We start from the raw sequence: 27,050 nt of genomic DNA on the forward strand, positions 1-27,050 counted from the left end.
ATCTGTCTGAAATATTGCCCATACAACCATCCTGAGACTGTCATGGCCAATCCCAGCATGCAAATGGCTGACATGGGAGCGTCGTCAGGTGATTGAGTTAAGTTCACCCTTAGCTCTTTAGATTCAAAAAGTTCACCCATATCCTCCCTCTGTCTCTCTCTTCATACGACAACACCTCTGCAGCACACATCCATGCACTGCACTATATTCTTGACATTGTATTAACCTCTGGTTAAATGAAGTACTCTTGAAGCACATCTCCTGCAGTGGAGTCCTCCTCATCACATTGCTGAGCCACTTGACAGAGCTTTGATTGATTTTCTCACAAATGTTAAATGAAGATTTCTTGAAAACAAATAGAATAGAATATTTGATTTATTATTAATGCTTTATATCTACAAAGAAAACATTTGAAAATATGTTCACGTTCTAATACAGCAAAAGCTTTGACATACTTCTGTCTGAACAATGAGGCTAAGAGAGAAAAGAAAAGAGAGAGAGAGAGAGACAGAGAGAGAGAGAGAGAGAACGCAAGCGCAGTGGCAGCAGGGAGGGTGGAGAGAGAGAGAGAGAGAGAGAGAGGTTTATATATAGAGAAAGGAGAGAGGGAAGAAGGGAGAGCTGGATAATGGGATTGACGGAGCGAGAGCGAGGAGGAGAGAGAAACAGACAGACATAGTGAGAGACTGTTGGGGTACACCTGACCTTAAGGAAGGAGGGTAGCTCGTTTGCACACACACACACACACACACACACACACACACACACACACACACACACACACACACACACGTATAACAGCGCTTACAGTCAGGCAGAGGCAGTGAGGCAGCAGAGAGCCTGCAGACCAGCAGCCATGACAGACACCGGTGAGTAGCTACATATCTAACATCCCTGTGTGTGTGTGTGTGTGTGTGTGTGTGTGTGTGTGCAAACATGTGTATGTGTGTGTGCACGCGCATGGAGTGATGACGTCTAATAGCAGCTGTGGTTATGTGATTTTAGCCATCACACATCAGGGAATATATATATATATAGATAGATAGATAGATAGATAGATAGATAGATAGATAGATAGACAGTGATCAATTATCTAAAAGGTGTCTGGGACTTATTAATAATGAAATAATGAAACAGTTACAGTAATTAACACGAGAAAACCATACTGCAACATTTGTACAGCATAATATTGTTTTCTTGCCTAATGAATTCATTTGAATTATTTTCATTCGTTAAAAAATGAAATGACAGCAGGATCTATTTATATGTTTACTAAGAAAATAATGAAATGCACCATGGGATATTTCTGACACTACAGGCTGCGTACAGATGTTTATGTTATGAAGTATATGAATCTTGCAGATTAAACAGAGTGAAATACCTCACCTAGTTTGATTTCACACCCGTAGAAAAGATTTTTCAATCATGGTGCTGTTCATTTTTCCACTACACTTCTTCTCTCACTGAGAACTCACTGTGGATCAGCTGCAATATCAAATTCATGTGTATCAAACTGCAAACTGCAGTGTAATACAATCCCATTCAAAAAGCACCAACAACCATGGCCTTTAAAAATGACCACAGTGCTCTACTTTAGGTGTCAACTAGTGCTACACACTGACAGATTTGTGCTTTCCTCAAACTGTCTCCTGAGTGCAACCAGGAGGTGGATAAGGCTGATGTGGGGGTGTATGGAGCTCAGTGAACCCCATGACATGCCATTAGCAGGTTGTAGGGAAAGTTGATGTACTGGCCTGAGGTCTGCCATCCGAGGACATGTTTCATTCAATTATAATTAGACAAAATAAGATGACTTTGCACTGCTGGCAAGCTGTGTGTATGTGGTAGAAGAAGAAGCCTGGAGGATTCCAGTGAGACTGCTAATGCTTATGATTAACAATAGCCTCATGCTAGTTGGCATAAACACACCACGATTCCTCCCTTTCAGATATTACTACTACCAATCGATGCATACTGCCAATCAGTAACGTGGCTATGAGATAAGTGAACATTGTCCTGAAAAGAACACAACAAAGACGATTTTTTTTGGAAAACAAAAAAAGCAGAACACACTGTCTGTTCTGGTTGTTAATCAGTCTGCAGAGAAAGTGTTAGATAGTCCTAGATATCCACAGAGGCTAAATCATGTTAACCAACTGGGCTGTTCAGACAGAACGATCATGATCAAGTCTAGGACCAAAGACCAGAACTGTCCAAAACAATGTTTGCAGTTCAGATCCAAAAACATTTGAAGTATGCTCTAACAAAATCCATTCATACCTCTATCATCTATCAGAGAAATGTGCTTTGTTGAAAGATATTTTCTACACAGATCAGACCTCTAAATAGTTAAGCATGGACTCATCTCTTTTCTTTTTGCGCTGCATAAGATATGAGTTATTTTTTTCAGATTTTTGTTGCAAGGCACTGGTTTGCACCACTCAATCCAGACAATCCCAGGAACACCAAACTGTATGCCGCACTGTGCAGTGCAATTGTTCAGCTAGTGTGGCTAGCTTCAGTGGCTTGAAGCTAAAGCTGAACCAGCCAACAGCACAGCTTCTTCTGAGACTCTTATTATTCAACTCTTATTCATTTTGCAAACTGCTGATCTGAGGCATGAACCTCATAGGCAGCATCATGAATGTCCATCTTTGAAATAATAATCATGAATGAACAGCTCTCTGACAGCCTGAGAAGCACAAACACTAAACATAATGAGCTTCACGGTGATGGGATTTATTGTTGGACTGTTGTATTGGATTAGATTGTACACTCGTTCTCAGTATGGTGAGCACTCTCTGTGTACGTATGTTAATCTAAGTACATATGCAGTGTTGTTGAAGCATCTATAATAAGCACCCTGGGGACTCCCTCGCAGCACGCTGTGGGACTGATTAGTAAATTGCCCACCGGCTCTCTTGTCAAACACACATGGAAGCACATGGACAGATGCACATGGTAACACATGCACACACACACACATAGAAGGACATGGGGGTTAGATCGTGACGTAGCAGGCTGTGTATCAGCCTGATAGCATTTGACTTACAAGGGATTAGCTGAGGTGATTACCATCTGCAGGTCTCGCCTCACTGTCTGTTTGGCGTGTTTGTTCTGTGTATTTGCTTAAGTAACTGTTAAAGCTTGTTCTTTATTTCATGATAGCAGAGGGAAAAATATTTAATGTCTTAGCTCAAGTGGTGCCAGATGGGCTAAAGTAACCAGTCAGTTTATTTAACCCTTTCACCAAACAAGAACATCAATATTTATGTTCATTACTGACAATTGACGCTTTCTGTTCATGTCCATTGTAACTATGGCATGGTTATGTTAAGGAAAGGTTGTGGTTATAGCAAATAGATCATGGTTAAGGCAACTAAAACACCTGGCTATGGTTGGCTAAAATTTACTGCTACATTTACTGTTAAAGAAGGCAGATTCCTGCACGAGAGTCAAGTGTGCTATATGCTCTGTGCCTGGCTCCATCATTCTGAGGCACTTTCATAGTACATTTTCAAGGACAGAATTTCCAAACTAGAGCATACATCATGTCCTTTAGATGTTATGTCTGCTAAATTTCTGAAGGAGGTTGTTAATGCTGCTGGTCCCTCTATTGTAAATAGCTCTCCGTCCACTGGCTGTGTTCCAAAGAGTAACTTTGTACGGAGCCCCTAAAGGGACATGGTGAAAGAAAAAAAGGGACATGGTGAAAGAAAAAAAAATGGAAGTGTTTCTGGTGCGCACCAGAAACTTTCTCGTGCGCACCAGAAACTTTCTCGTGCGCACCAGAAACTTGCCCACTAAAAAGTTTCTGGTGCGCATGAGAAAGTTTCAAGTGCGCACGGGAAAGTTTCTGGTGAGCACGAGAAAGTTTCTGGTGCGCACAAGAAAGTTTCTGGTGAGCACGAGAAAGTTTCTGGTGCGCACGAGAAACTTTCTAGTGCGCACCAGAAACACTTCCATTTTTTTTTCTTTCACCATGTCCCTTTAGGGGCTCCGTAACTTTGGTATTTTTCATCTTGGACCTTATTTTCTCATCTTTATGTGCCAAAGTGACTCATGGGGACAACAGTTTTTGAATTGAGTCCAGTATTGAGGAAGAGTGTGAAATGGGCTGTAATCTAGTCATTGTAGGAAGTTTTGGACATATATTGAAATGAGTACAAGTCTGTAACCCATTTAGAGCACAGTGGGGTTAAAAAAGAAAAAAAAAATCCTGAAGGTGACACTAGCAGAAAAATCACAGGGTGGATAAAAATCCAAAGGGTCCAATCACTCAAGCAGCCTTTATGAGATTTGATGTAAGCAATGTTGATATTCAGCGACTGACAGATCAAAATGGAATGGTTCTTCCTCTGAGAGGTATGAACGTACTATGTGTAATGTGCAGTATATTTCATGTTTAACTGCCCTTTAGATTTCGATATTTCTTTTGGATGTGATTTCATGACCTGATGGGTCACAGTAACCAATGAGCTTCATTCTCAGGGGAAAAGTCAGGGGGGCACCAGAACTAAAAAGGATCATTCTCTGGGGACCATGAACAGGTCATGTCGAGATTGAAATCTTAGGTTTGCCAACTCTCAGACGTGCACTTGATTAACACAGCAACTGCTTCAAAATATTCTCCAGGTTTAGAGTGCATCTGCAGTCATAAGGAGAGCAGAGAGAGAGAAGACCAAGAGAGACAAGATATTTGGAAAAACTGACAAGTTTGACAAAGCTTTTAGGTAGTCAGCAATGGATCTCGCCAAGGCTGCATCTTTTCTCCACTGCTCTTCTCCCTGTTCACTAACTAGTATAAATTGCAAAGTCCATGTAGTAAGGATTAACAGATGAATGTCCCAAGTGCAGGATTTTTCCTCCCGGGTTTCTGTCCTGTGTGATGATGATTTTTTATTTATAGACTCATTGATTTTCAGTTTGCAGTCACAGGTTTAGGAAAAGATCACAGGTCAGTTTTTAGGGTTAGAGGTGTAGGTTTCCCTTATTGCACCCTGGGCTTAAAAATGTACGTTAATGCAATAAGTCAGACAATGCTACATGCCATGTAGAAAGTAGAGAGTATCCCCTCAGGAATGACATTCCTTCATCTCTGTCATGAACAAAAACATTTCCAATATTTTAATGAAGCACAATATGTGGTTGTTGACAGATGGCCTACCCAGAGTACATCATTTTGTACTAGAGAATTGAAAATGGATTAGGCTTTTTATAGCCTATTATGATTAAAAATGCCTTGATTGGCCTTGATACATATCATGCAATGCCAGTCTGTCATGGTTCTGTTGGAAACAATGGATTCCTCCCTCCAGGTTAGCAGTGGGGAGCCTGAAGTGAAAGAGTTCAAGTATCTCAAGGTCTTGTTCACAAGTCAGAGTAAAATGGAGTGTGAGGCTGACTGGAGGATTGGTGCATCATCAGCAGTATTGCAGACACTGTATCGGACTGTGATGAAGAGGGTGCTGAGCTGAAGGGCAAAGCTTTTAATTCACCAACCCTCCCCTGTGGTAATACGGTTCTATTCACTATTGACTGAAAGGATGAAGTCGAGAATTCAAGCCGTCAAAATAAGTTTCCTCAATAGAGTGACTGGGCACACCCCTAGAAATAGGAAATAGGATAAGGAGCTCATCGGACCCTTCCTTTAGGGACACGTCCAACTGGTAGGAGACCCTGTGGTAGACCCATAACACACTGGCCAGAAAAGAAACCAGAAAACGACCTTACTTTTGCCTGCTGACACTGCGACCTGACCCCAGATAAGAGGCAGACAGCGATGGACTCTATCTCCAAGAGTAGTTGCTGGTATCATTTGTCTGACCACATGGAAATGATATTGTGAGATAATTACAATGTACAATGTAGGTCATTTATCGATTCTATAATGCCGAGTTGTACAATGTTGTGCAAGTGTTTTCCTTTCCTCTGTAATACACGCTACAAGGAAGACTTTTGAATCTGTCATATTCTCGTCTTGGTTGTGGTGGTGTATATGTTTGTGTGTTTGTTGCAGACTCCTTGAGTGATGCACTAAAGGCCATCACTGTGAGTACAGAGCTGATAGAGGAGGAGCTCAAGCCTCATTTGGACACAGTGCTGGCTGCTCTGCTGGAAAAGAGTAAGTCATGTAACACACACACACACACACACACACACACACACACACACGCACACACACACACACACACACACACACACACACACACACACACACAGACACACATCCATGCCATGGATTCAGTCTGGTCTGTCATCCCAGATCTGCTCGTCAAACAGTACCTCACACAGCTCAGCTCTAACATTGGAGTCACTGAGTTTTCATCATGCTTTGGTTGCAGCTCAGCATTTACACTGTGCAAGTAGGTCTTATTTTTTACTAGACTAAAATATTACCGTGCTCAGAAAGGCGGCACAGCTCATGGAATCGCTCAGTTCTAAAAGAGAGTTGTGGACGAATGTGCTCAGCAAATGTCAAAGTAACCTGCCAACAACAGCAAGCCCTGTCCACAGACAGAATGTTACATCATCTACCTGTTAAAGTGATGTCTTTAGCACTCAAACTGTTCTACTTCTATTCAGGACAGCTCTGTTATAGGATGGAAAACATTATGAAGTGATGAATCTTCAATCGTTGCAGTTCAGTGACTGTCCGGTGGCTTAATTAAGACGCACAAAGGCCCACTCACCCCTGATCCTCACTTGTGTGATTCACCCTGCACAGCAGTTTCCATAATGAATACAGTCTGAAAGCACCCAAGCAAAATCAAAATGACCAGACATGATGTTCACTTCATTCCTGTTTGCTCACACGCTTTAACCTTGTACTGGTACAGCCATACAGAAACATTGCTGGTCCAAACTCGGCCGTTCGAATTTTAAAAGAAGCTTTTAATATCTATGTAACAAGCTGCATGTCTGGAGGGTGCTACACGTGACCCTGGATTTTGAGAGCAAATGTAATATTACACTTTAAGGGTGGGACAAGCAGGACGTTTTTTTTTTTTTATGTAACCACTAGAATTAGTCTCAATCAAAGTGTGAGTCACATTTGTTTTGATTCGTGTGTCCACAGAGAAAGATGCTGCTGTTGAGATTGCCAAAAGTGGGATTCTCCCTACACTGGCTCAGGCCTTACGGGGTAAAAGCAGCCTGAGCTGCCAGGTGGCTCTGGTGGTGGCAGAGATGGCACGTGACGGTAGGATGCTGCTGTCATTATTATTATCAGTTGTCATGTTCTTGTAAAATAGAAACCAAGATTTACAACATTACAGCTACAGATGAGAAAATACAACAGGAAAATTATTGTTTTGAATATTTTAGATAATTATTACTGCAGTATTATACTGTATGTGTTCGGTAGCCATTAGAGCTCTTCTCCTATCACCACAACTCTTTAATGTCCATGTATCTGGTATGTGTTTAATGTAATAGTCAGTTATAATGACTGTCTAAAGTTTGGACATAGCCTCTGTGACGACACCGACAGGTTTCTAAAAAGTCACTGTGAAGATATGTGTGTGTGTGTGTGTGTGTGTGTGTGTGTGTGTGTGTGTGTGTGTGTGTGTGTGTGTGTGTGTGTGTGTGTGTGTGTTTTAGCTGCAGTCAGGGAGCCGTGCATTGAGGCAGGCCTGGTGAAGGTTCTGGTTCCCCATCTGAACAGCAATAACCAGGAGATGCTGCTGAATACTGGCAGGGCCATCGGACGTATCTGCTTTGACAACTGTGAGTTGTTCTGACAGCACTTGCTCCGTCAGCAGGGTTCACTGATGATGAACAGGATGTTCATGGCGACAGAGCCTGCCTGTGTCTATATCTGTCTCTCTCCTTGATAACGTTGCTCTCTCTTGCCGACCTCCTGCCAGCATACCAACAGGACCAGTTAGTCCAGAGTGGTGTGATCCCCAGACTGCTGTGTATAATACGGGAGTATCCAGAGAACGACCCCCTGGTCAACGTCTGCCTGCTGGCCCTCTGTAACCTAGCTGACATGGGTGACTATTTAATAATCATGTTTATTATAGTGATTAATTATTAATTAGCTGTGATTTGAATCACATTGTTACGGTATTTAGACACATGCATCACAGGGTTTATCTTTGCTCATCTCTGTATGTGTTCTCCATGACTCCATTCTTCTGCGTTTCAGCAGCACTGTTATAAAATATAAAAATATAAAATGTTTAAAGTGAAACCCTGATCAAGAAGAGAGCAGCAAGCTCACTATTTTACACATGTCTGTCATGGCATTAAATGAGCTGTAGTGTGTCAGGATAACTAGTGACTGTGTTTGCAGACTCTGCGCGGGAAGCCCTGGCAGAGCAGGATGTGGCAGATGTCCTGACGTTTCAGCTGAAACGGGCACCTGATGCCGAACGCCGACATGTCATCCTGGAAATACTGGGCTCACTGGGCGAGAGCGGTAAGATCTGTAGGCTGCTTCAGGAAGGAGGCGAGGAAAGGTTTCATCAAGAGTGACTTGATATTTCAGACTGTATGAGCAGCCATCAGAGATGTTCCCTCATGTGTATACTGAGGTGGCCACTCTTTTCATACAGTATCTCTAGTTGTGAGTAAACTCAGACTCAAACAAAGACAGTCCACAAAGAAAGGATGATTTGGACGAGCCAGAACAGCCTCAGCCCTCCAAAGAACATGCTGTTATTAACAGATTAAAATTAATGAGGAGGACTGCTTTAAGGAAGCATTGGCATTCATATGATTTTTGCATCTTGTATTTAACTCAACCACAGGGTATACTTTCATGTTAACAGGGTCTACTGACCCTGAATTCAAAAATGAAGGGGACTGACCGTGATTCTTCATCACATTTTGACAGAACAACATAAAGGTCAGAAATAATTCACACAAGGACAAAATTACTGTAAAAACAAAGAGCGATATGTGAGCAACTGGCAGCTAACCACATCTTCTGTTTCTATTATTCTAACAAACATGTGTGCTGTTCCATAAATAAAGTATTTGTAACATTTTCAGCAGCTTAGTGATGAGATTCATCAACTAAGCTGTTTGACAAATAAAACAGATCTCACACCACTGTGGTTCAGCTGGTTTATATTATAACTGAAGTAGAATTAAATTAAATGAAATTAAATCAGAATTTAACAGACAGTAAGTGAAGTGTTTTCATGTATATGTGACACAATACGCTAGTACCATAATTATTACAACAGTGAAAGGCAGTCACTGGAAAACTGTGAGGCTGCTTGTGTCTGATTAAAACATTAAAGAAGGAGAATAAAAAGAGAACAGGTAATAAAATCATGACTGGAGTTATTGTTGTGCTTTGCCAAACAGCCCTGAGACTAGTTCAGGAGAACTGACTCATCAATTTGAAATAAAAATCTCGACCAGTGTGGCTTCAGCATGTCTGCTTACGCAAGTGGAGGATTTTACAAAGAGATGCTAACCATGTACTGGTATAGTGTCAGACATGACAGAAAGCTCAGTGAAAGACAATGTTGGTTGTTAATAATGGTGAAATGAATCAAAAGAAGTTCTGTAGTAAAGCTTACCTGGTTGTGCTGTACCAACAGACACACTGAAGCTGCAGTTTGCAGAGTCCGGAGTACCAGAGGCTTTATCAGAGATGATCCGGGGTCTGCAGGGAGGCTCTGACCCCCACGACCTCTGCAGCATCAAGATCGCCTCCAACCTCATAGTGTCCCTGCTTTTAGGAGGTGAGTAACACAACAGCAAGCTGGTGGGACATCTTTGAACATGTTTGTATAACGAGGAGTAATTCTGTGCCAGTGTGGGGATCCATTTGTTTTATTTCTTTCTTTCTTTCTTTACTCTGCACACTCCATGCTGAGTGTGCTGAATGTGGGGTCTGATCAAGGTTTTCTGTGCATTTTCAGCTCTGATTGGCCAGGTCTCTTGTCCTCTATCACTGCATTCAGATAGTGTGCACCACAAAGGAGGTGTTGACTAACTGAAGAAGGAGACATAAGAGGAAGTGAACTCAGGGCAGCCATGAAATAACAAAGCAGCCCAGCAGTTTACAGTAAAATGACTCCTTTCCGCTTAATTTATAGAGGTAGTGCAACCTTTCTGGGTGGTAGCTTGTCACAGACAGAGGACGGACCATTGTGTTGAGTCTGAAAGCAGATCATTTTCACCAGTTCACCACTGTTGCTTTGTTTACCTTAATAATATTCACAACAGCAAATCATCCTCATATCACAATATATTATTATGCAGGGACGCCGAGGTCAGAGCTGCAGAAGAAAAGTGCTGAAATAAAGTAATAGAAATAAAGTGCTGTTTGTATTTTAATGATCTTGTTGTTGTTTGTGTGTGTGTGTGTGTGTGTGTGCGTGCGTGCGTGCGTGCGTGCGTGCGTGCGTGCGTACGTGCGTGCGTGCGTGCGTGTGTGTGTGTGTCAGATGAGTCTATGCAGAAGTGTTTTGGTGAGGGATCAGGTCTGGTGTATCAGGATGTTCTTTCCTGGCTGCAGAGCTCCAACACTCAGCTGCAGTTGTCCGGAGCGCTTGCCATCGCCAACTTTGCCAGGAACGGTGAGATACCTGTCAAGAGAGGAACAAGCAACACACCCTGAAACATATACTAGTTGAGATGTTGTTCTGATGCACATCTCCCCAGTTTGTCCAGTAAGAACAAGTATGAGTATATGAGGAGCTCAATAACACACTCTCTGAGGTGCTTTCTGAATGGTCACTTGTTTATTGTCAGTGGTTCTAAGAGCTTTGTGTGTGCGGTTACTGTAAGAAGACAATAAACTAAATATTAAGACATTTAACATATGAAATAGTAATTAACATAAACAGTACAGTATGAAATAGACAAGTAAGAATAATGTCAAGTAAGATGATGAATTGAATAAACTAAGAGGATGCAGCGTTAAGTAAATAAGCAGGTGTAATAACTTCCAACCTCTGAACTTAAGAAGGCTCCTCTGCATATGATACTAGTGCTCTACTATCATCCACAATCAGCAGGACTAGTGGAAAGAGTGAATGGTACAATTAAGGCTAAACTTAGGAAAGCCATGGATGAGACAGGAAAAGGATGGGTAACCTGTTTGCCAGCAGTAATGCTGAGGGTCCAAAACGGGACGGAGTCGACGAGACAATACTTTATTTCACATTATTTAATTCAGAACCAGCATACGAGAAAGGAATTGGAAGCATTAGGCATTTTACCTGGTCTTGGTCTGAATCTGCCTTGGACATCTGTTTTCCACACACAAACAGATGCACAATTTTTTTTAACGTATTTTGGGAATCCATTACCTCCTGCACCCCCCTGTTGACACATGAGTCAATCCATGCATCAATACTGCCGCAAATTGAATAATTTTTTATTTGAATATATATATAAATACCTTTTCCTGTGAGGTCACCACACCACATTGCATTCCATTTGATTCAGTGTTAAATAATTGATCAAAAATTATGAATATGGTGAGAGCAAAAAACCTGTCTGGCAGTTCTTTAACATTCTTATTGTTTCATACTGTACTTTCCAGACAGGAAAATTCTCCACACGGCCCGGCGCCCCAGCGGCTAATAATTGTGTTAGTAATTGTTACACATATCAGTATGCTAATCACTCATTAAATGTAAAAATATAGATGTAACAGCAAATGTATTAGTACATTTATGAATCTAATAAAGAAAAATAAGAGCGGGCTGATCGTCTCATCGGACCTCTTTCCCTGCCTACGGGTGTTGTCCCTGAAACGAGAAAAAAAACAAAACCTTTAAATGTATATACAATTTGCCATCAGTCTTTCTCTCTTAAGCATACATTACATCGGAACACTATAACTTCTTTCAGATTTTCTATAGGTTCTCATTGTGCTGTGTAATAAAGACTAAACAGTGTGTCATCCAGTAGGTGTTTCTCCTCTCATGGGCGCGTAGATTGACTCTTCTACTCGCTGAACTGGACCCTTCTTCGTACTCGTCCTATTCTCGTATCTACCGACACCTGGTCCTTCATCTCATGCCTCCCAAACTCATCAACTGTGGAGACAGGCTGATAGAACAATTGTTGTTTCGTTAGTGCAGTAGTAATTCATCTCTGTATCAATTCTCTCATACATGGAATGCAACAGCATCCACAGGTGACCAGGACAGTAATAGCAATTCCTACAGAAATTATCAGTAGGATGTTTCCCCATCTCCCAAACATATCTTCCATCCATTTTGTGATTGGATCTGTGATACCTGAATTGTCTGCCAGCTCATCTGACAGTGAGGTCAGTCCTTCCAGTGCCTTTGTTGTTGTTGTTGGGGATGAAGGTACAGCATAGATTTCCAAAAATCTTACACACATCTCCTTTTTCAGCCAAAAGCATGTCTAAAGCTAAAGTGTTATCTAATTGTTTGTGGATGCCTCTAAATCCATCACAAGTGTTATTAATAAAACGTTGCTGGTTGTAATAGATGTAATTTATCCCATCCACATTTTTATTTATTGTAACCCACCAGGCAATAAATGATTCAAAACCTACTGCCACCTGGTTCCTAGCCTTAAACTCATCTGGGACTCCTCTGAGAACACCAAGTGAATCCAAATAGACTCTAGAATCAAATGAAGCTTATCACGTTTAACTCTGTGCATGTCTTCTGTTGTTAGTTTAGGAAACTGTGGAGTCATGGGAAGCAAGTATGTAGGCATCATTAAGTGAATCAGAGCGCAGGTACCATACCAGAGTTTAGGCAACTTAGGTCTTAACCTCTGTCCTCATTCTGCATCCCATTCTTTTGAATGGGTGCCATGGGTGCTCTGCCATCATACCTAAGGTGTAAGTAGCTGTTTTATTTATCACTTATCTGTAGGTACCGGTGCTCATTTGCAATGTGTCAGTGTGCTAAAAGGTGACAGCCTGTATTAAATATCATTGTTCTTATAAACTCCTTTTCCCTCATTAAAAAAGTCCAGAATTAAGAAATATGCAAATATATGACATCCCAAAAGTTTGAAACTCAAACATTCGAGTGTAGGAACAATATGAAAAATACATTTTTGAGTGGAGGGGGGAAATCGATAGACTTGGCAGGTAAGTGATGCGTGGGTCAAGGCATCTTTGGTTCAGCACCATGGACAGCGGTGAGAGCGAGAGGAGCATTAAGTGTCCTTAACGCACGAAAACCAAGCTGGAGGCAGGTGAAACCATGCTTGCCTTCAAATATATTCTATTCTGCAGCCCTGAAGCCAAGAACGCAGTGGATCAGTGGCTCTGGGGAGCTGGGACGAAGCCATCTGTTTTGGCCGCCCGAGGGGCGCCATCCCCGGCTAGGAACAGAGCGAAGGTCCGCCTAGAGGAATGGAGCCCTCCGTGTCCAGACCTGGATGTAGTCTCTGTGATGTCCCCACAAACTGTCTAAAGCCTGGACGTAGTCTCTGTGACGTCCCTGCAGTCTGTCTAAAACCTGTTCGTAGTCTCTGTGACGTCTTGACAAACTGTCTAAAACCTGGATGTAGTCTCTGTGACGTCCCCACAGACTGTCTAAAACCTGGACATAGTCTCTGTGATGTCCCCACAGACTGTCTAAAACCTGGACGTAGTCTCTGTGACATCCTGACAAACTGTCTAAAACTTGGACGTAGTCTCTGTGACCGCAGACTGTCTAAAACCTGGATGTAGTCTCTGTGACTTTCCCACAGACTGTCTAAAATCTGGATGTAGTCTCCATGACGTCCCCACAGAGTGTCTAAAACCTGTTCGTAGTCTCTGTGACGTCCCCGCGGACTGTCTAAAACCTGCATGTAGTCTCTGTGAGGTCCCCAACAGACTGTCTAAAACCTGGACGTAGTCTCTGTGACGTCCCCATGGACTGTCTAAAACCTGGACGTAGTCTCTGTGACCGCAGACTGTCTAAAACCTGTACGTAGTCTCTGTGACATCCCCAACACACTGTCTAAAACCTGGACGTAGTCTCCATGACGTCCCCACAACCTGTCTAAAACCTGGACGTAGTCTCCGTGACGTCCACACAGACTGTCTAAAACTTGGATGTAGTCTCTGTGACGTCCCCACAAACTGTCTAAAACCTGGACGTAGTCTCTGTGATGTCCCCATGGACTGTCTAAAACTTCGACGTAGTCTCTGTGACCGCAGACTGTCTAAAACCTGGACGTAGTCTCCATGACGTCCCCACAGACTGTCTAAAACCTGGACATAGTCTCTGTGACGTCCCCACTGACTGTCTCAAATCTGGATGTAGTCTTTGTGACGTCCCCACAGACTGTCTAAAACTTCTACATAGTCTCAGTGACGCCCCTACAGAGTGTCTAAAATTTTGACATAGTCTCTGTGACTGCAGACTGTCTAAAACCTGAAATGTTAAGTACACAGAGGCTACGATCCCTGAACAAGCCATCAGCGCACACACTGCCAATAAACAACTAAAAGTCCAACATTAAGTCATTATTTTGTTAATCACACAATTTACACTAGGACTGGACTATATGAAATTCAACAACAAACATGATGAGACCGTCTAATAATTCTATACATGGAGGCAGAGTACAGTATTAAAATATATGATATGAAGAATGTGAAGTGATAAAAACACACAGCAACATCAAACAAACTAAACACTGTACTCACTTCTTATGAATGCACGCAAAATATGAAAACCAGCAAATCCAGAGGAAGAAAGGATGAAAGAAGAAAATGCAGATGGCCATAAAAGTTGAAAAATAAATCAAAATAAATAAAGGTCAGATGTGGCAGCAGTGTGTCCCTGAACTGTTACGGTGTGTTCATTAGGATAAGAGGCACATAATTGGTGACCCTCTGAACACTAGTTCTGAAGAGGCTGTATAAAAGCTAAGTAGTTGATATTATGTGTATTTTAGTGCTGTGTTCATGGCTTGTTTCCACTACCCTCAAGTGAGCAGATTAAATTTTCCTTTTTCAAAGCAATAAAGTGATTTGGGATTTTGAGCCCTTAACTTGGCTTTCTCACTGACATCAGTCCTGCTTTCTTGGAGCAAGGCTGGAATACCAACTAGGCAATGCTAGTAAGTGCCCTAGAGCTTAAGATGCTTCAGGCTTTCTGTTCACAGCTACACTCTGGTATGAAAGGGTACATGTGATGGAATATCATCTGTTTCTATGATGTACACATTTATTTTCCTGCTGTGTCTCTGTCAGACAGTAACTGTGTGAAGATGCTGGACCTCGGCGTGGTGCCTCACATCCTGACCTTGTTGGAGCAGCATGTTGACGAAGGAGACGTGTCTGTTCAACACGCTGGACTGAGCGCGCTCAGAAACCTGGCCATTCCTGGTACTGATTAAACAGTAGAGATATGGTTCCTGTTTGTTCTGTTTGTAGTTCTGTTTGATTTATATTTATAGTGCCAAATCAAGACAGCAGTTGGGGTTCTGCTCATATAGAGTTGTATTGAATGTATTATAAACCATGTAGAGCATTCAATGCAAACACCGACAGCACCTACACTGAGCATCACTGTTGTCACTGTCTTCCAGCCACGAACAAAGTGCGGATGCTGGAGGACGGCGTGACTGAGAGGATAAAGACACTGCTGCGCTCTGACATGCCGCCAGTCCAGTTCAAACTTCTGGGTACACTACGCATGATGGTGGATGGACAAGGTGAGCAGCAGACTTTACATATTCATGCAGGAAGCTTCGGTACTTAATAGTATTAGTCAGTGTTAATGGGAGCTGTGTGTAGGACTGGGTCTGTGTTTGTGTGTCTAAAAAGAAATGGAAGAATATAAAAGGTGAGGAAAGGAGTGAAGAACAGGAGAAAGCAGAGAAAGGTGAAGGGTTGGTTCTGATGTCCCACAGCATCAGAGACAAAGAGACGAGTCAGTATTATTATCAATATTACCATCACTTTATTCCTACTTTTCTCTACTACCTCTCTTGTTTTGTTTCATCTCATCTTTTAAGAATTTATTATATCTTCCTTGCTTCAGGCGGCTTGTGGATGGTTGGATCCAAACCCCACAGAGAGGTCTGGCCATTTGGGAACAATGCCATGTGTCCCAATTTGAACAGCCGTCTGAGGCTTATTGACTGTGTGTGTGCTGAAAGCCTCATTTTAAATGATTGCCTTTTATATTTTTAATTCATCATTTCCTTGGGCTTCCTTTACATCCTCTTCTCTCTCCTGGGACGCCTAGCTGGTTATTTTCTCAATTCATTATTTAATCATTTCTTTTGCAGTTAGTTTGTTTTGTCCAAACTGTTTGTCTGTCTCTGCAGGGATTCTAACATGTTCCCTCTATCATCAGCCACATTAACGTTTTCAATGCTGCACAACCAAAGTTTGTCATGGAGTCCCACAAGGTTCTGTACTAGGACCACTTCTATTCAGTTTATATATGCTTCCTTTAGGGAACATTATTAAGAATCACTCCATTAATTTTCATTGTTATGCTGACGACAATCATCAAGCCTGATGAAACCAATCAATTAACTAAACTTCAAGCATGCCTTAAGGATATAAAAAGTTGGATGACCTACAATTTTCTGATGTTAAATTCAGACAAAACTGAAGTTCTTGTAATTGGACCCAAACACCTCAGAAACTCTCTTTCTAGAGACTTGGTTACTTTAGACGGGATCACCCTGGCCTCCAGCTCCACTGTAAAGAATCTTGGAGTTGTTTTTGATCAGGATTTGTCCTTTAACATCCACATAAACCAAATTTCGAGGACTGCATTCTTCCACTTACGTAACATCGCTAAAATCAGACGCATTGTTTCTCAGGCGGATGCAGAAAAACTAGTCCACGCATTTGTTACTTCTAGGCTGGACTTGTCAGGAGTAACAGACAGCAGACAAGAACCCAATAGCACGACACGGGAAACAGCTCGGGTGAAGAAACAGAGTTTAATGGCTTAGCAAAGGTCAAACCAGAGAGCAGTCCGCGTGGCAAACAAGTCCAGTAGGAGCAGGCAGAAAGGGGGGTCCAAAGTCCAAAAGGGCAGGTCAAAACACGAGCAGGCAGGATCAGAATCAGGGTTGTAGAAGTTGCTGGACAGCTAGGGAAAACACACTAGACAATCTGGCAAAGAACTGAGGGAAGTGGACTGGTACATATACTGAGGGGCTGATTAGCTGATGAGGAGCAGGTGAGTGGAGGTGGGGCAAGCCAGGTGAATGAACTCAGCGGTTAATGCAGAGCAGGGGGGAGTGGCAGCGTCTGAAATGACATGAGTAGTGAGGAAAAAACAGAAGACCGGTGAATGAAAAACTAACGGCTGGCTGAAGTTGTGACAGAACCCCCCCCTTCTAGGGACGGCCCCTGACGTCCCACCGGGCTGGTCAGGATGGTCCCTATGGAACGCTGAGATGAGGTCAGGGTCCAAGATGTTACGAGCCGGAACCCATGAACGCTCCTCAGGGCCGTAGCCCTCCCAGTCAACCAGGTATTGAAAACCCCTTCCCCGCCGTTGTGACCTGATGAGACGATGGACAGAGTAGGCAGGACCCCCGTCAATGAGCTGGGGGGGTGGCGGGGGTCTGGAGCTGACTCTCCCTTACAGGTTTGATCTTGGAGACATGAAAGGTGGGATGAATTCTCATGGAGCGAGGAAGGCAGAGACGGACTGCAGCAGGGTTGACGATCTTCGTGATGGAGAATGGGCCCACAAACCTTGGGGCCAACTTCCTAGACTCTACCCGGAGTGGGAGGTCATGTGTGGACAACCAGACCTTCTGGCCAGGAGTGTAGCATGGTGCAGGGATTCGACGACGGTTGGCATTTCTCTGGTACCTGTTGGACGAACGCAGGAGAGTAGAACGGGCCCGCTGCCAGGTGCGCCGACAGCGCTGGATGAATGCCTGGACCGATGGGACCCTGGTCTCTCGCTCCTGCTCCGGGAACAGTGGAGGTTGATAACCCCGAGAGCACTGGAAAGGGGAAAGTTCTGTGGCTGAGCTTGGAAGCGTATTGTGAGCATACTCAACCCATAGAAGCTGTTTGGACCAGGAGGATGGTGTCTGGGACGCAATGCAACGCAGGGCAGTCTCCATCTCCTGGTTCATCCGTTCAGTCTGTCCGTTGGATTGAGGATGGAAACCAGAGGATAGGCTGACCGTGGCCCCAAACAGTTGGAAAAACTCTGTCCAGAAACGAGAAGTGAACTGTGGCCCCCGGTCAGAAACAATATCACAGGGGAGGCCGTGCAAACGGAAAACATGATGTAACACAAGTTCAGCTGTTTCTTTGGCAGATGGTAACTTAGGCAATGGAACAAACTGGGCAGACTTCGAAAATCTGTCCACAATAGTGAGAATGGTGGTGTTACCCTCTGAGGGAGGCAGTCCAGTGACAAAGTCCAGAGAGATGTGGGACCATGGACGATGAGGAATAGGCAGTGGCTGGAGAAGGCCAGGGGGGGCATGGCGAGCAGTCTTGTGCTGAGCACAAATCTGGCAAGCAGCGATAAACTCCTTGGTGTCCTCTTCCATGGAAGCCCACCAGAAACGTTGCCTCAGCAGAGCTAGGGTGCGCCTAACCCCCGGGTGACAGGCAAGGCGAGAAGAATGTCCCCACTGGAGGACCTGAGAGCGGAGATCCACAGGCACATACAGACAATTATCAGGGCAGGCACTGGGAGCCGGGTGGTCGGCCTGGGACTGCTTTACCTTGTCCACAATATCCCAGGTAACAGTGCCGATGACCACCTTAGTGGGGAGGATACTTTCAGGTTGTATGGGACAGGTGTCGGACTGGAACTGACGGGACAGGGCATCAGGTTTGATGTTCCTAGTACCTGGGCGATAGGACAGGGTAAAGTCAAAACGATTAAAGAATAATGCCCACCTGGCCTGACGGGAGTTCAACCGTTTGGCTGACCGGATGTACTCCAGGTTTTTGTGGTCTGTCCACACCACAAACGGATGCCTTGCCCCCTCCAACCAGTGCCTCCACTCCTCGAGAGCCAGCTTGACGGCCAGTAACTCCCGGTTTCCGATGTCATAATTTCTTTCTGCTGGGGACAACTTGCGGGAGAAAAAGGCACATGGATGTAACTTTTGGTCCTCTGCTGACCGCTGAGACAGGACTGCCCCCACCCCGGAGTCTGATGCATCCACTTCCACAACAAACTGGTGTTCTGGATCTGGAAGGATGAGAATGGGAGCAGTAGAGAACCGTGACTTTAACTCATTGAACCTCCTTTCTGCAGTAGGGGACCATTGGAAGGCTACCTTCTGGGAGGTGAGGGCTGTCAGGGGAGCTGCCACAGAACTATAGTTGCGGATAAACCTGCGATAGAAATTGGCAAACCCAAGGAACTGCTGAAGCTTCTTCCGAGTGGTGGGAACCGGCCAATCCATCACTGCCTTAACCTTGGTGGGATCCATGTGAATACGTCCAACCGAAATGATGTATCCCAGGAATGACACCTCAGTGGCATGGAACTCAGATTTCTCCGCCTTCACGAACAGCTGGTTCTCTAGGAGTCTCTGGAGAACACGGCGGACATGCTGCACATGTTCCTGTTCAGACTTTGAAAATATGAGGATGTCATCGATGTATACAAACACAAACACATTGAGAAAATCCCAGAGCACATCATTCACCAAGGCTTGGAATATAGCAGGAGCATTAGTGAGTCCGAAAGGCATGACCAGGTACTCGTAGTGACCCCTTGGGGTGTTGAATGCCGTTTTCCACTCATCCCCCTCCCGGATGCGAACAAGGTGATAGGCATTCCTGAGATCAAGCTTGGTAAACACAGAAGCTCCTTGCAACAATTCAAATGCAGAAGAGATGAGTGGGAGGGGGTACCTGTTTTTAATGGTGACATCATTCAGACCGCGGTAATCAATGCAGGGTCGGAGGGATTTGTCCTTCTCCACAAAGAAAAATCCAGCTCCAGCAGGGGATGAAGAGGGACGGACGATGCCTGCTGCCAGCGAGTTGTTGATGTAGTCGTCCATTGCCTTGGTTTCAGGGGTTGACAGAGAATAGAGTCTCCCCCTTGGTGGTGATGAGCCCGGGAGGAGGTCAATGGCACAATCGTACGGGCGGTGTGGGGGAAGCGAGGTGGCCCGTACCTTGTTAAACACCTCCCTTAAGTCGTGGTACTCGGATGGGACACCTGAGAGATCTGGGAGCTCATTAGAGGAAGAGGTGTTGAAGGCAGGTAGCAAAGCAGATTTCAGACAGACTGCATGACACTGTTCACTCCATTGTAGAATTGAACCAGTCCCCCAGTCAATATATGGATTATGTTTTAGTAACCAAGGAAACCCCAGGATAACTGGGTGCTGAGGAGCATTTATCAGGTGAAAGGTAAGTGATTCAGTGTGGTTACCTGATATGCCCAGATGAAGGGGAACAGTGCAGTGGGTTACTGTGCAGAGAAGGCGCCCATCCAGAGCAGTAGCCTGAATAGGCTTGACCAAAGGTTCCTGGTTAATACCCAGCTGTATGGCAAGACCACGATCCAGGAGGTTGGCATCAGCCCCGGAGTCAATGAGGACAGAGACGGCGTGTGATTGTCCATTACAGATGAGCTGAGCATGAAGTAGTGAACGAGAGGGCATGTCAGAGTTCATGATATGGCTCACCAGCGCCCTCTGGATTCCTGGTGAGCCCTGTCTTTTACTGGACAAGAAGAAACGTAATGACCTCCCTGCCCACAGTACATGCAGCAGTTCTCCCTTTGTCGCCGCTGTCGTTCAGCAGCAGAAAGCCTGGTCCGGCCAAGTTGCATGGGCTCAACCTGGTCTCCAGGGGCACTGGCGGAGGGAGAAAACCTAGAAGTGGGAGGTGACGCTGGAGGACGATGAAGACTCTGGGGAGTACTGCTCAGCGCTCTCTCGCGTCTCCTTTCCCTGAGACGTCCGTCAATGCGGATGGCCGTGGCAACGAGCGTGTCCAAATCAGTCGGAGGATCCCGAGCCGCCAGCTCATCCTTGATGTCATCAGAAAGGCCGTTGTAGAAGGCGTCAGTCAGGGAGGAAGCATTCCAGTCACTCTCCGCAGCAAGCGTCCTAAACTCAATGGAATAATCGGTCACTCTCCGGTTCCCCTGAACCAGGCTTAACAGTCCACGAGCAGCCTCTCGACCAGGGGTAGCATGATCAAACACCTTCCGAAGACCCTCAGAGAAGGCAGTCACAGAAGAACAGAAGGCCGACTGCTTCTCCCACTCAGCGGTGCCCCAGTCCCGAGCCCGCCCAGTAAGCTGGGTGATCATGAAAGCCACTCTTGACCTCTCAGTGGGATATGTGAGGGGCTGAAGCTCAAAAGTCAACTTGCACAGGGTCAAAAAAGAGCGGCAGGTACCTGGAGCTCCAGAAAAGCGCTCCAGAGCACTTAAGCGGGGTTCTGGACCCGGAGCAGTGGGAACAGGAGGACTAGTGGGTGGTGAAGCCGCTGGCGTTTGTCTGAGCTGCATGAGCTGCTGGAGCTGATTGTTCAGGGTCTCCAAATGTTGGTTGTGGCGTGCAGAAGCCTCCTGGAGAGCCACCTCCATGGCGGTGAGGTGCTTCTCATGCTGGCATAGAACAGCAGCTTGTGCTGCCATTTCCTGCTTTACATTCTCCATGTCGGCTGGGTTCATTCTTGGCCAGATTGTACTGTCAGGAGTAACAGACAGCAGACAAGAACCCAATAGCACGACACGGGAAACAGCTCGGGTGAAGAAACAGAGTTTAATGGCTTAGCAAAGGTCAAACCAGAGAGCAGTCCGCGTGGCAAACATGTCCAGTAGGAGCAGGCAGAAAGGGGGGTCCAAAGTCCAAAAGGGCAGGTCAAAACACGAGCAGGCAGGATCAGAATCAGAATCAGGGTTGTAGAAGTTGCTGGACAGCTAGGGAAAACACACTAGACAATCTGGCAAAGAACTGAGGGAAGTGGACTGGTACATATACTGAGGGGCTGATTAGCTGATGAGGAGCAGGTGAGTGGAGGTGGGGCAAGCCAGCTGAATGAACTCAGCGGTTAATGCAGAGCAGGGGGGAGTGGCAGCGTCTGAAATGACATGAGTTAGTGTGGAAAAAACAGAAGACAGGTGAATGAAAAACTAACGGCTGGCTGAAGTTGTGACAGGACTATTGTAACTCTTTGTTATCAGGCTGCTCTAATAAGTCTCTTAGGACTTTGCAGTTAATTCAGAATGCTGCTGCACGTGTTCTGACAGGAACCAAGATCAGAGATCACATCTCTCCCATTTTGGCTTCCTTGCATTGGCTACCTATTAAATCTAGAATAGGATTTAAAATTCTTCTTCTTACTTACAAAGCTCTTCATGGTCAGGCACCATCATATCTAAAAGAACTCATAATACCTTATTACTCCTCTAGAACACTGCGCTCTCAGGATGCTGGGTTCATTGTGGTTCCTATAGTTTCCAAAAGTAGATTGGGAGCCAGAGCTTTCAGTTATCAGGCTCCTCTTCTGTGGAACAAACTACCTTTCTGGGTTCAGGAGGCAGACACGGTCAACACCTTAAGAGTAGACTTAAGACTTTCCTTTTTGATTAAGCTTATGTGTAGGGCTGGCTCAGGTCATCTCTTAGTTATGCTCCATAGATATAGCTGCCGGGGGACTCCCTCCCTCCTCTCTCTCTCTCCTCCTCTCTCTCTCTCTCTCTCTCTCTCTCTCTCTCTCTCTCTCTCTGTCTGTCTGTCTCTTTCAGGGTTATGCCTAGTCAGGCACGGTATTGGTGTAGAAGGCAGTCACATCTCCCTTAATCAAAACTTTCTCTCCTCTTTCCTCTCTCTCTCTCTCCTCTCTCTCTCTCTCTCTCCTCTCTCTCTGTATAAGTGTTGATTTGTTGTCCTATTCGTTTTGATTTTGCACCTTCTCTGTTAACCTTTTAAAATGTATTTTTCCTCTCTCTGCCATGCTGTGTCAGAGGAGGCAGCCTTGGTGCTGGGGAGGGATGCTGAGCTGCTGGCTCGTGTCAATGGAGTGGTGTGAAGCCAAAGACCATGCCGGGGTCAGAGGAGAAGGCCAGCCGCCTGTTGGCTGCCTTCATCAGACACAGCCGCAGCCCCGGGAGTCCACTTGTTCTGATCTGATGTGAAAGTTAGCAGAGTGTAAATTCTTTCTTCTTGTTAGTCAGTTTGTGAGGTGTATGTGCTGTGTATGCACACACACACATACACACACACACACACCACACACAACAACCACACACACACACACACACACGCACAATGAACATCTCATCATGAGTTGATTTCCTCCCTCTCACAGGAAGTTGTCAACGCTGTAGCCAAAGCAGCTGGGGTTCGACACCTTATCTCCATGGCAACAAGCGAGCACGTCATCATGCGAACGAGGCCCTGGTTGCCCTGGCGATAGCATCTGCCATTGACATTGTAATTTCTGAGATTATGTAAAAAGTTCTGTGCCTGAATTTATCAGACACGTAAGACTCACTGAGCCAATGACTGGGAACTGAAGGTGAACTCTCAGCGAGGTTGAGAAGTTTGCACATGTCTAAACACCAGCCCAAATCTAACAGTTAGGACGCTCATCACATCCCAAAAACATGCCAGGCTGAGAATGTTTGTCCAGTTAGGATGGATTTTACCACTGGATGTTTGATGAAACAGGCTGTTTATTAACTGTTAATGTTAGAGTGTTCTCTGTATGTTATATACTGACTTTGCAAGAGTTTTGTTGTTTTTTTTCTTGAAGAAGAAGATGCAGGAAATATGCACTTCTCTGGATGTGGCCATCAATCCTTCTCTCTGCAACAAATACACAGACAGTGTGCAGAGAGCTGGTTGTCAGTCGTGGGCTTGTTAAGATATTTGTTGAAATCAGTGTGTTTCTCAGGAGAAGCTTCTTGTCTTTTCTTTACGAACAAACTTCTTGTTTGGTGAAGCTGCTCTGTAGTGCTTTCACTTCTGGCCGTTAATGGTTCAAACATACAGTATGGTTATGGGATTCCTCTCTGTGCCATCTTGTATCATAATACACAGAAGGTTATTGTTCCTAATTAATTCGCATCTTCACAAACCTCCATACCACCCTGCTGTTTTATCCCTGGTGAGTTTAGGGTTTAGTTATTTGAGGTTTCGTATGACACAGCACGCATATTGCATAGTTTACTTTTTATGCGTCATACTTTTATTTATAATATATTTTTATATAAGGTTATTTGTAACATGCCTCGATTCATAAGAAACTGAACGAAAGAGAAGAAAAAGAACATTTACACTGTGAGTGAGTGTGAAGCACAAAGAGAGAACAGGGATAATCTGGAGTATTTACACATTATCACTAATGCAGCTTTAGCTCAGGAGGAAGAGCAGGTCGTCCACTAATCAGATGACATTAGACAAGATACTGAACCCCAATAAATCCTGAAGGCTCTGTCATCAGTGTATGACTGTGTGTGAATGGTGACTGAGAGATGTAGTGTAAAGAGCTTTGAATGGTCAGAAGACTAGAAAGGTGTTATTAAGTGCAGTCCATTTACCATTTATTATTAACAGATAGTCATATTGGTATATCACGAAGATAATTCACCAAGAAAAAAAAACACAGGTCAACCACTTCTAACTAGCTTGGTTATTTAATCAGTTAATCCAATATGATCCGGTATACTCCAAATCCTGAATGCAAGCATATTTATGTGTGTGTGTGTGTGTGGTGTGTGTGTGTGTGTGTGTTGGTGTGTGGTGTGTACACTACAGACTCTATGAAGGATCCGTTCAGCGACGCGGAGCTGTTGCCCATACTGAAAAAGATGCGGGAGGATCCTGTTGTGGGCGGTCGAAGTCAAGTTCAGTGCTTTGGTCTCATCTGCAGCCTGGCTAACTCCAGTATGTTGTTGATCTGACTACACCACTCAGATGAGTTCTGTTCAAATTTCACAATGTTGCTGTTGAGAGTGAGGAAAACCGTATTGAGAGGGTCAGTGGATATGGATAAAAATCATTAATCAATCACAAATACTAATTTAGAGGTTTGTATGCATGTATGTTTCATTTCTTCTGTTCTGTACTCTGCAAGAAAAAGTTGTTTAACACACAATGTTCAGAAAATGCGAAGCAAGCACAATTTTGCCTCCGACACTAGTTGCAAGTATCTCACACTTCTATCTTCTGTTTCCATCCTCCAGTGTGATGAAGGAGGAGTTGAACTCTGGGAACATGAAGGAAAGTCTCAGTAAACTGACAGATCAATAGCAGGCAGTAAACTTGCCTCGCAGCCAGCTCCATACTGGCCATCCTCGGAGACACCAGTTAAACCAGCTCAGAAACAGGAGCTCATCTGCTACATAGCATACTTTAATTCAGACAGTCCTACTGCACAGATATTAAAAATGTCACCTGGTGTTTGTGTGGCAAACAAGTACTAATTGAATACAAGCAAGACAAGTACACAGCACAGTGACAGGTGCTGGGGAGGGATGCTGAGCCCATTAAAACCAAAACGGTTTCATTCATCAGGAGTTTTAAAATGTCCTCCATGTGATATGTGCAAAGATGACACTTGTCTGTATGAAATGGAAAGGTTCCATTAGATGTTTCATTTCAAACATACAATAAATTTTATATTGTCAGGGCAGCAAGGAGGGGTCCGTGACAGATTCATCTTCTGGGGACCATGAAATCCAAAAAAATTTTATCTGAATTTTCAAAAAACCTCATCATGGAACAAAAAGTTGATCAAAGGGAAATTATGACAATGACATTTCCTTTAAATAGATATATGGTGGATGGACAGATGGACTGATGTTTGCCTTTTGAGGCCCGGCCAGCAGACAGTCCTGAATATTAGTAATAATGATTTCTGGGTCCAGTTTAATGTGAGATAAAGGTGGAAAATCTGTGAAATATTAGTGTAACTCTAGGAGCTGTGACATAGCAGCACAAGAATGGGTGATCCAAATGAATACTGACCTTTAAAGTGTCAATAGCATAAGTATACAATCTACATGTGAACAAACAGCTCTTTTCTGATTTCTTGAACTACAGCTACATCAACACCTTTCATGCTGATCCATTCCATTAGTAGAGGCTCAGCTTCATCTACCCTATCACAAAAAGTTCAGGATATTTTCAGGAAAATTTATGGAAAATGTAAAAAGTTCATGCTACAGTGATGTGAGGTACAGTGACCCAGCTCAGTGGTAACTTCCCTCTGAGTACTTCCTGTTTAAAGCGCACACTGACCAGGTACAGGTGATGATTGTTGGGTGTTGTCTTGGTGTCATGATGTCACAATGTGAACAGCATGATGACAGAGGACTGTTTTCAATACAACTGTCACTGAACAAAATTAGGGAACAGTCATGGATCAGCACACTTGTGATTTTAATCACATTGTTAGAGAACAGCATGTTCTGGCAATAAGTACTGAAACACTGAACACTGGACATGTGCATTCAAAAGTTTAGAGAGGGTCAATGAAGTTCACTGTAAAAGGTTACAGTGCATTTTGGTGGCACGCTGAAATTTCCATCCCAAAACGAATAGCCTGAACTCTTTGTGAGTGGTGTAAGTTCCGGAGTCTGAAAAATGTGCACTCAGAATATGAACAAACGTGACCTTCAGAAAGCTTTTTTTTTCTTACAGTGAAGATGAAAATGTGTCTTCCTGGTCGTACAGTAAACTTTGAATGGAAGCAGTGATGTGAAGTCAGATGGAGTTATTTCTCCTTTACAGTAATATGTTTCACAAACAAGTGACACATGGAAGATTTGTGCAGTAATTTGGTTGAATGAATTTTAATTTGAATGACTCCACGGAAGACTGATAATACCAACTGAACATACAGTGCTGTTGGGCTCACACTCTCAGTATCTTGTAAATCAATGCTTAAATAACGTTTGAGACTATGAGAGGTCTTTTGACCGGCTGAAATGTGTCCACATGACCAAAGACTTTAAAGCAGACTGCCCAGCATCATGCCCCAGTCAATAAAACGAGTAATGGAGCCACATACCAGCAATAAAATCTGAATGGCATGGCCTAGTCCTTAGAACCTTTATGGTGTGTTGGATATTGTCTGTCTCTTTCAAAATGCTCCTCCAGTAAGAGTTCTACATACATAATTACAAGTATGAGATGCCTATATGAATATGTTG

At 44.1% G+C, this 27,050-nt stretch overlaps 1 protein-coding gene across 1 annotated transcript in view; it reads left to right on the forward strand.

The window, feature by feature from the left end:
- The first annotated feature begins 562 nt into the window (after window positions 1-562).
- Window positions 563-27,050, forward strand: part of si:dkey-191g9.5 (rap1 GTPase-GDP dissociation stimulator 1) — a 30,358-nt gene continuing 3,870 nt past the window's right edge. The window contains exons 1-10 of the mRNA XM_027275844.1: window positions 563-869; window positions 6,020-6,124; window positions 7,079-7,201; window positions 7,603-7,728; window positions 7,869-7,997; window positions 8,300-8,425; window positions 9,561-9,704; window positions 10,413-10,544; window positions 15,158-15,292; window positions 15,496-15,621. Coding sequence (XP_027131645.1) covers window positions 857-869; window positions 6,020-6,124; window positions 7,079-7,201; window positions 7,603-7,728; window positions 7,869-7,997; window positions 8,300-8,425; window positions 9,561-9,704; window positions 10,413-10,544; window positions 15,158-15,292; window positions 15,496-15,621 — 1,159 coding nt within the window. The 5' untranslated portion in view covers window positions 563-856. The remainder of the gene's footprint in view (window positions 870-6,019; window positions 6,125-7,078; window positions 7,202-7,602; window positions 7,729-7,868; window positions 7,998-8,299; window positions 8,426-9,560; window positions 9,705-10,412; window positions 10,545-15,157; window positions 15,293-15,495; window positions 15,622-27,050) is intronic.

The sequence above is a fragment of the Larimichthys crocea genome, unplaced genomic scaffold (assembly GCF_000972845.2).
Source record: "Larimichthys crocea isolate SSNF unplaced genomic scaffold, L_crocea_2.0 scaffold220, whole genome shotgun sequence".
NCBI lineage: Eukaryota > Metazoa > Chordata > Actinopteri > Sciaenidae > Larimichthys > Larimichthys crocea.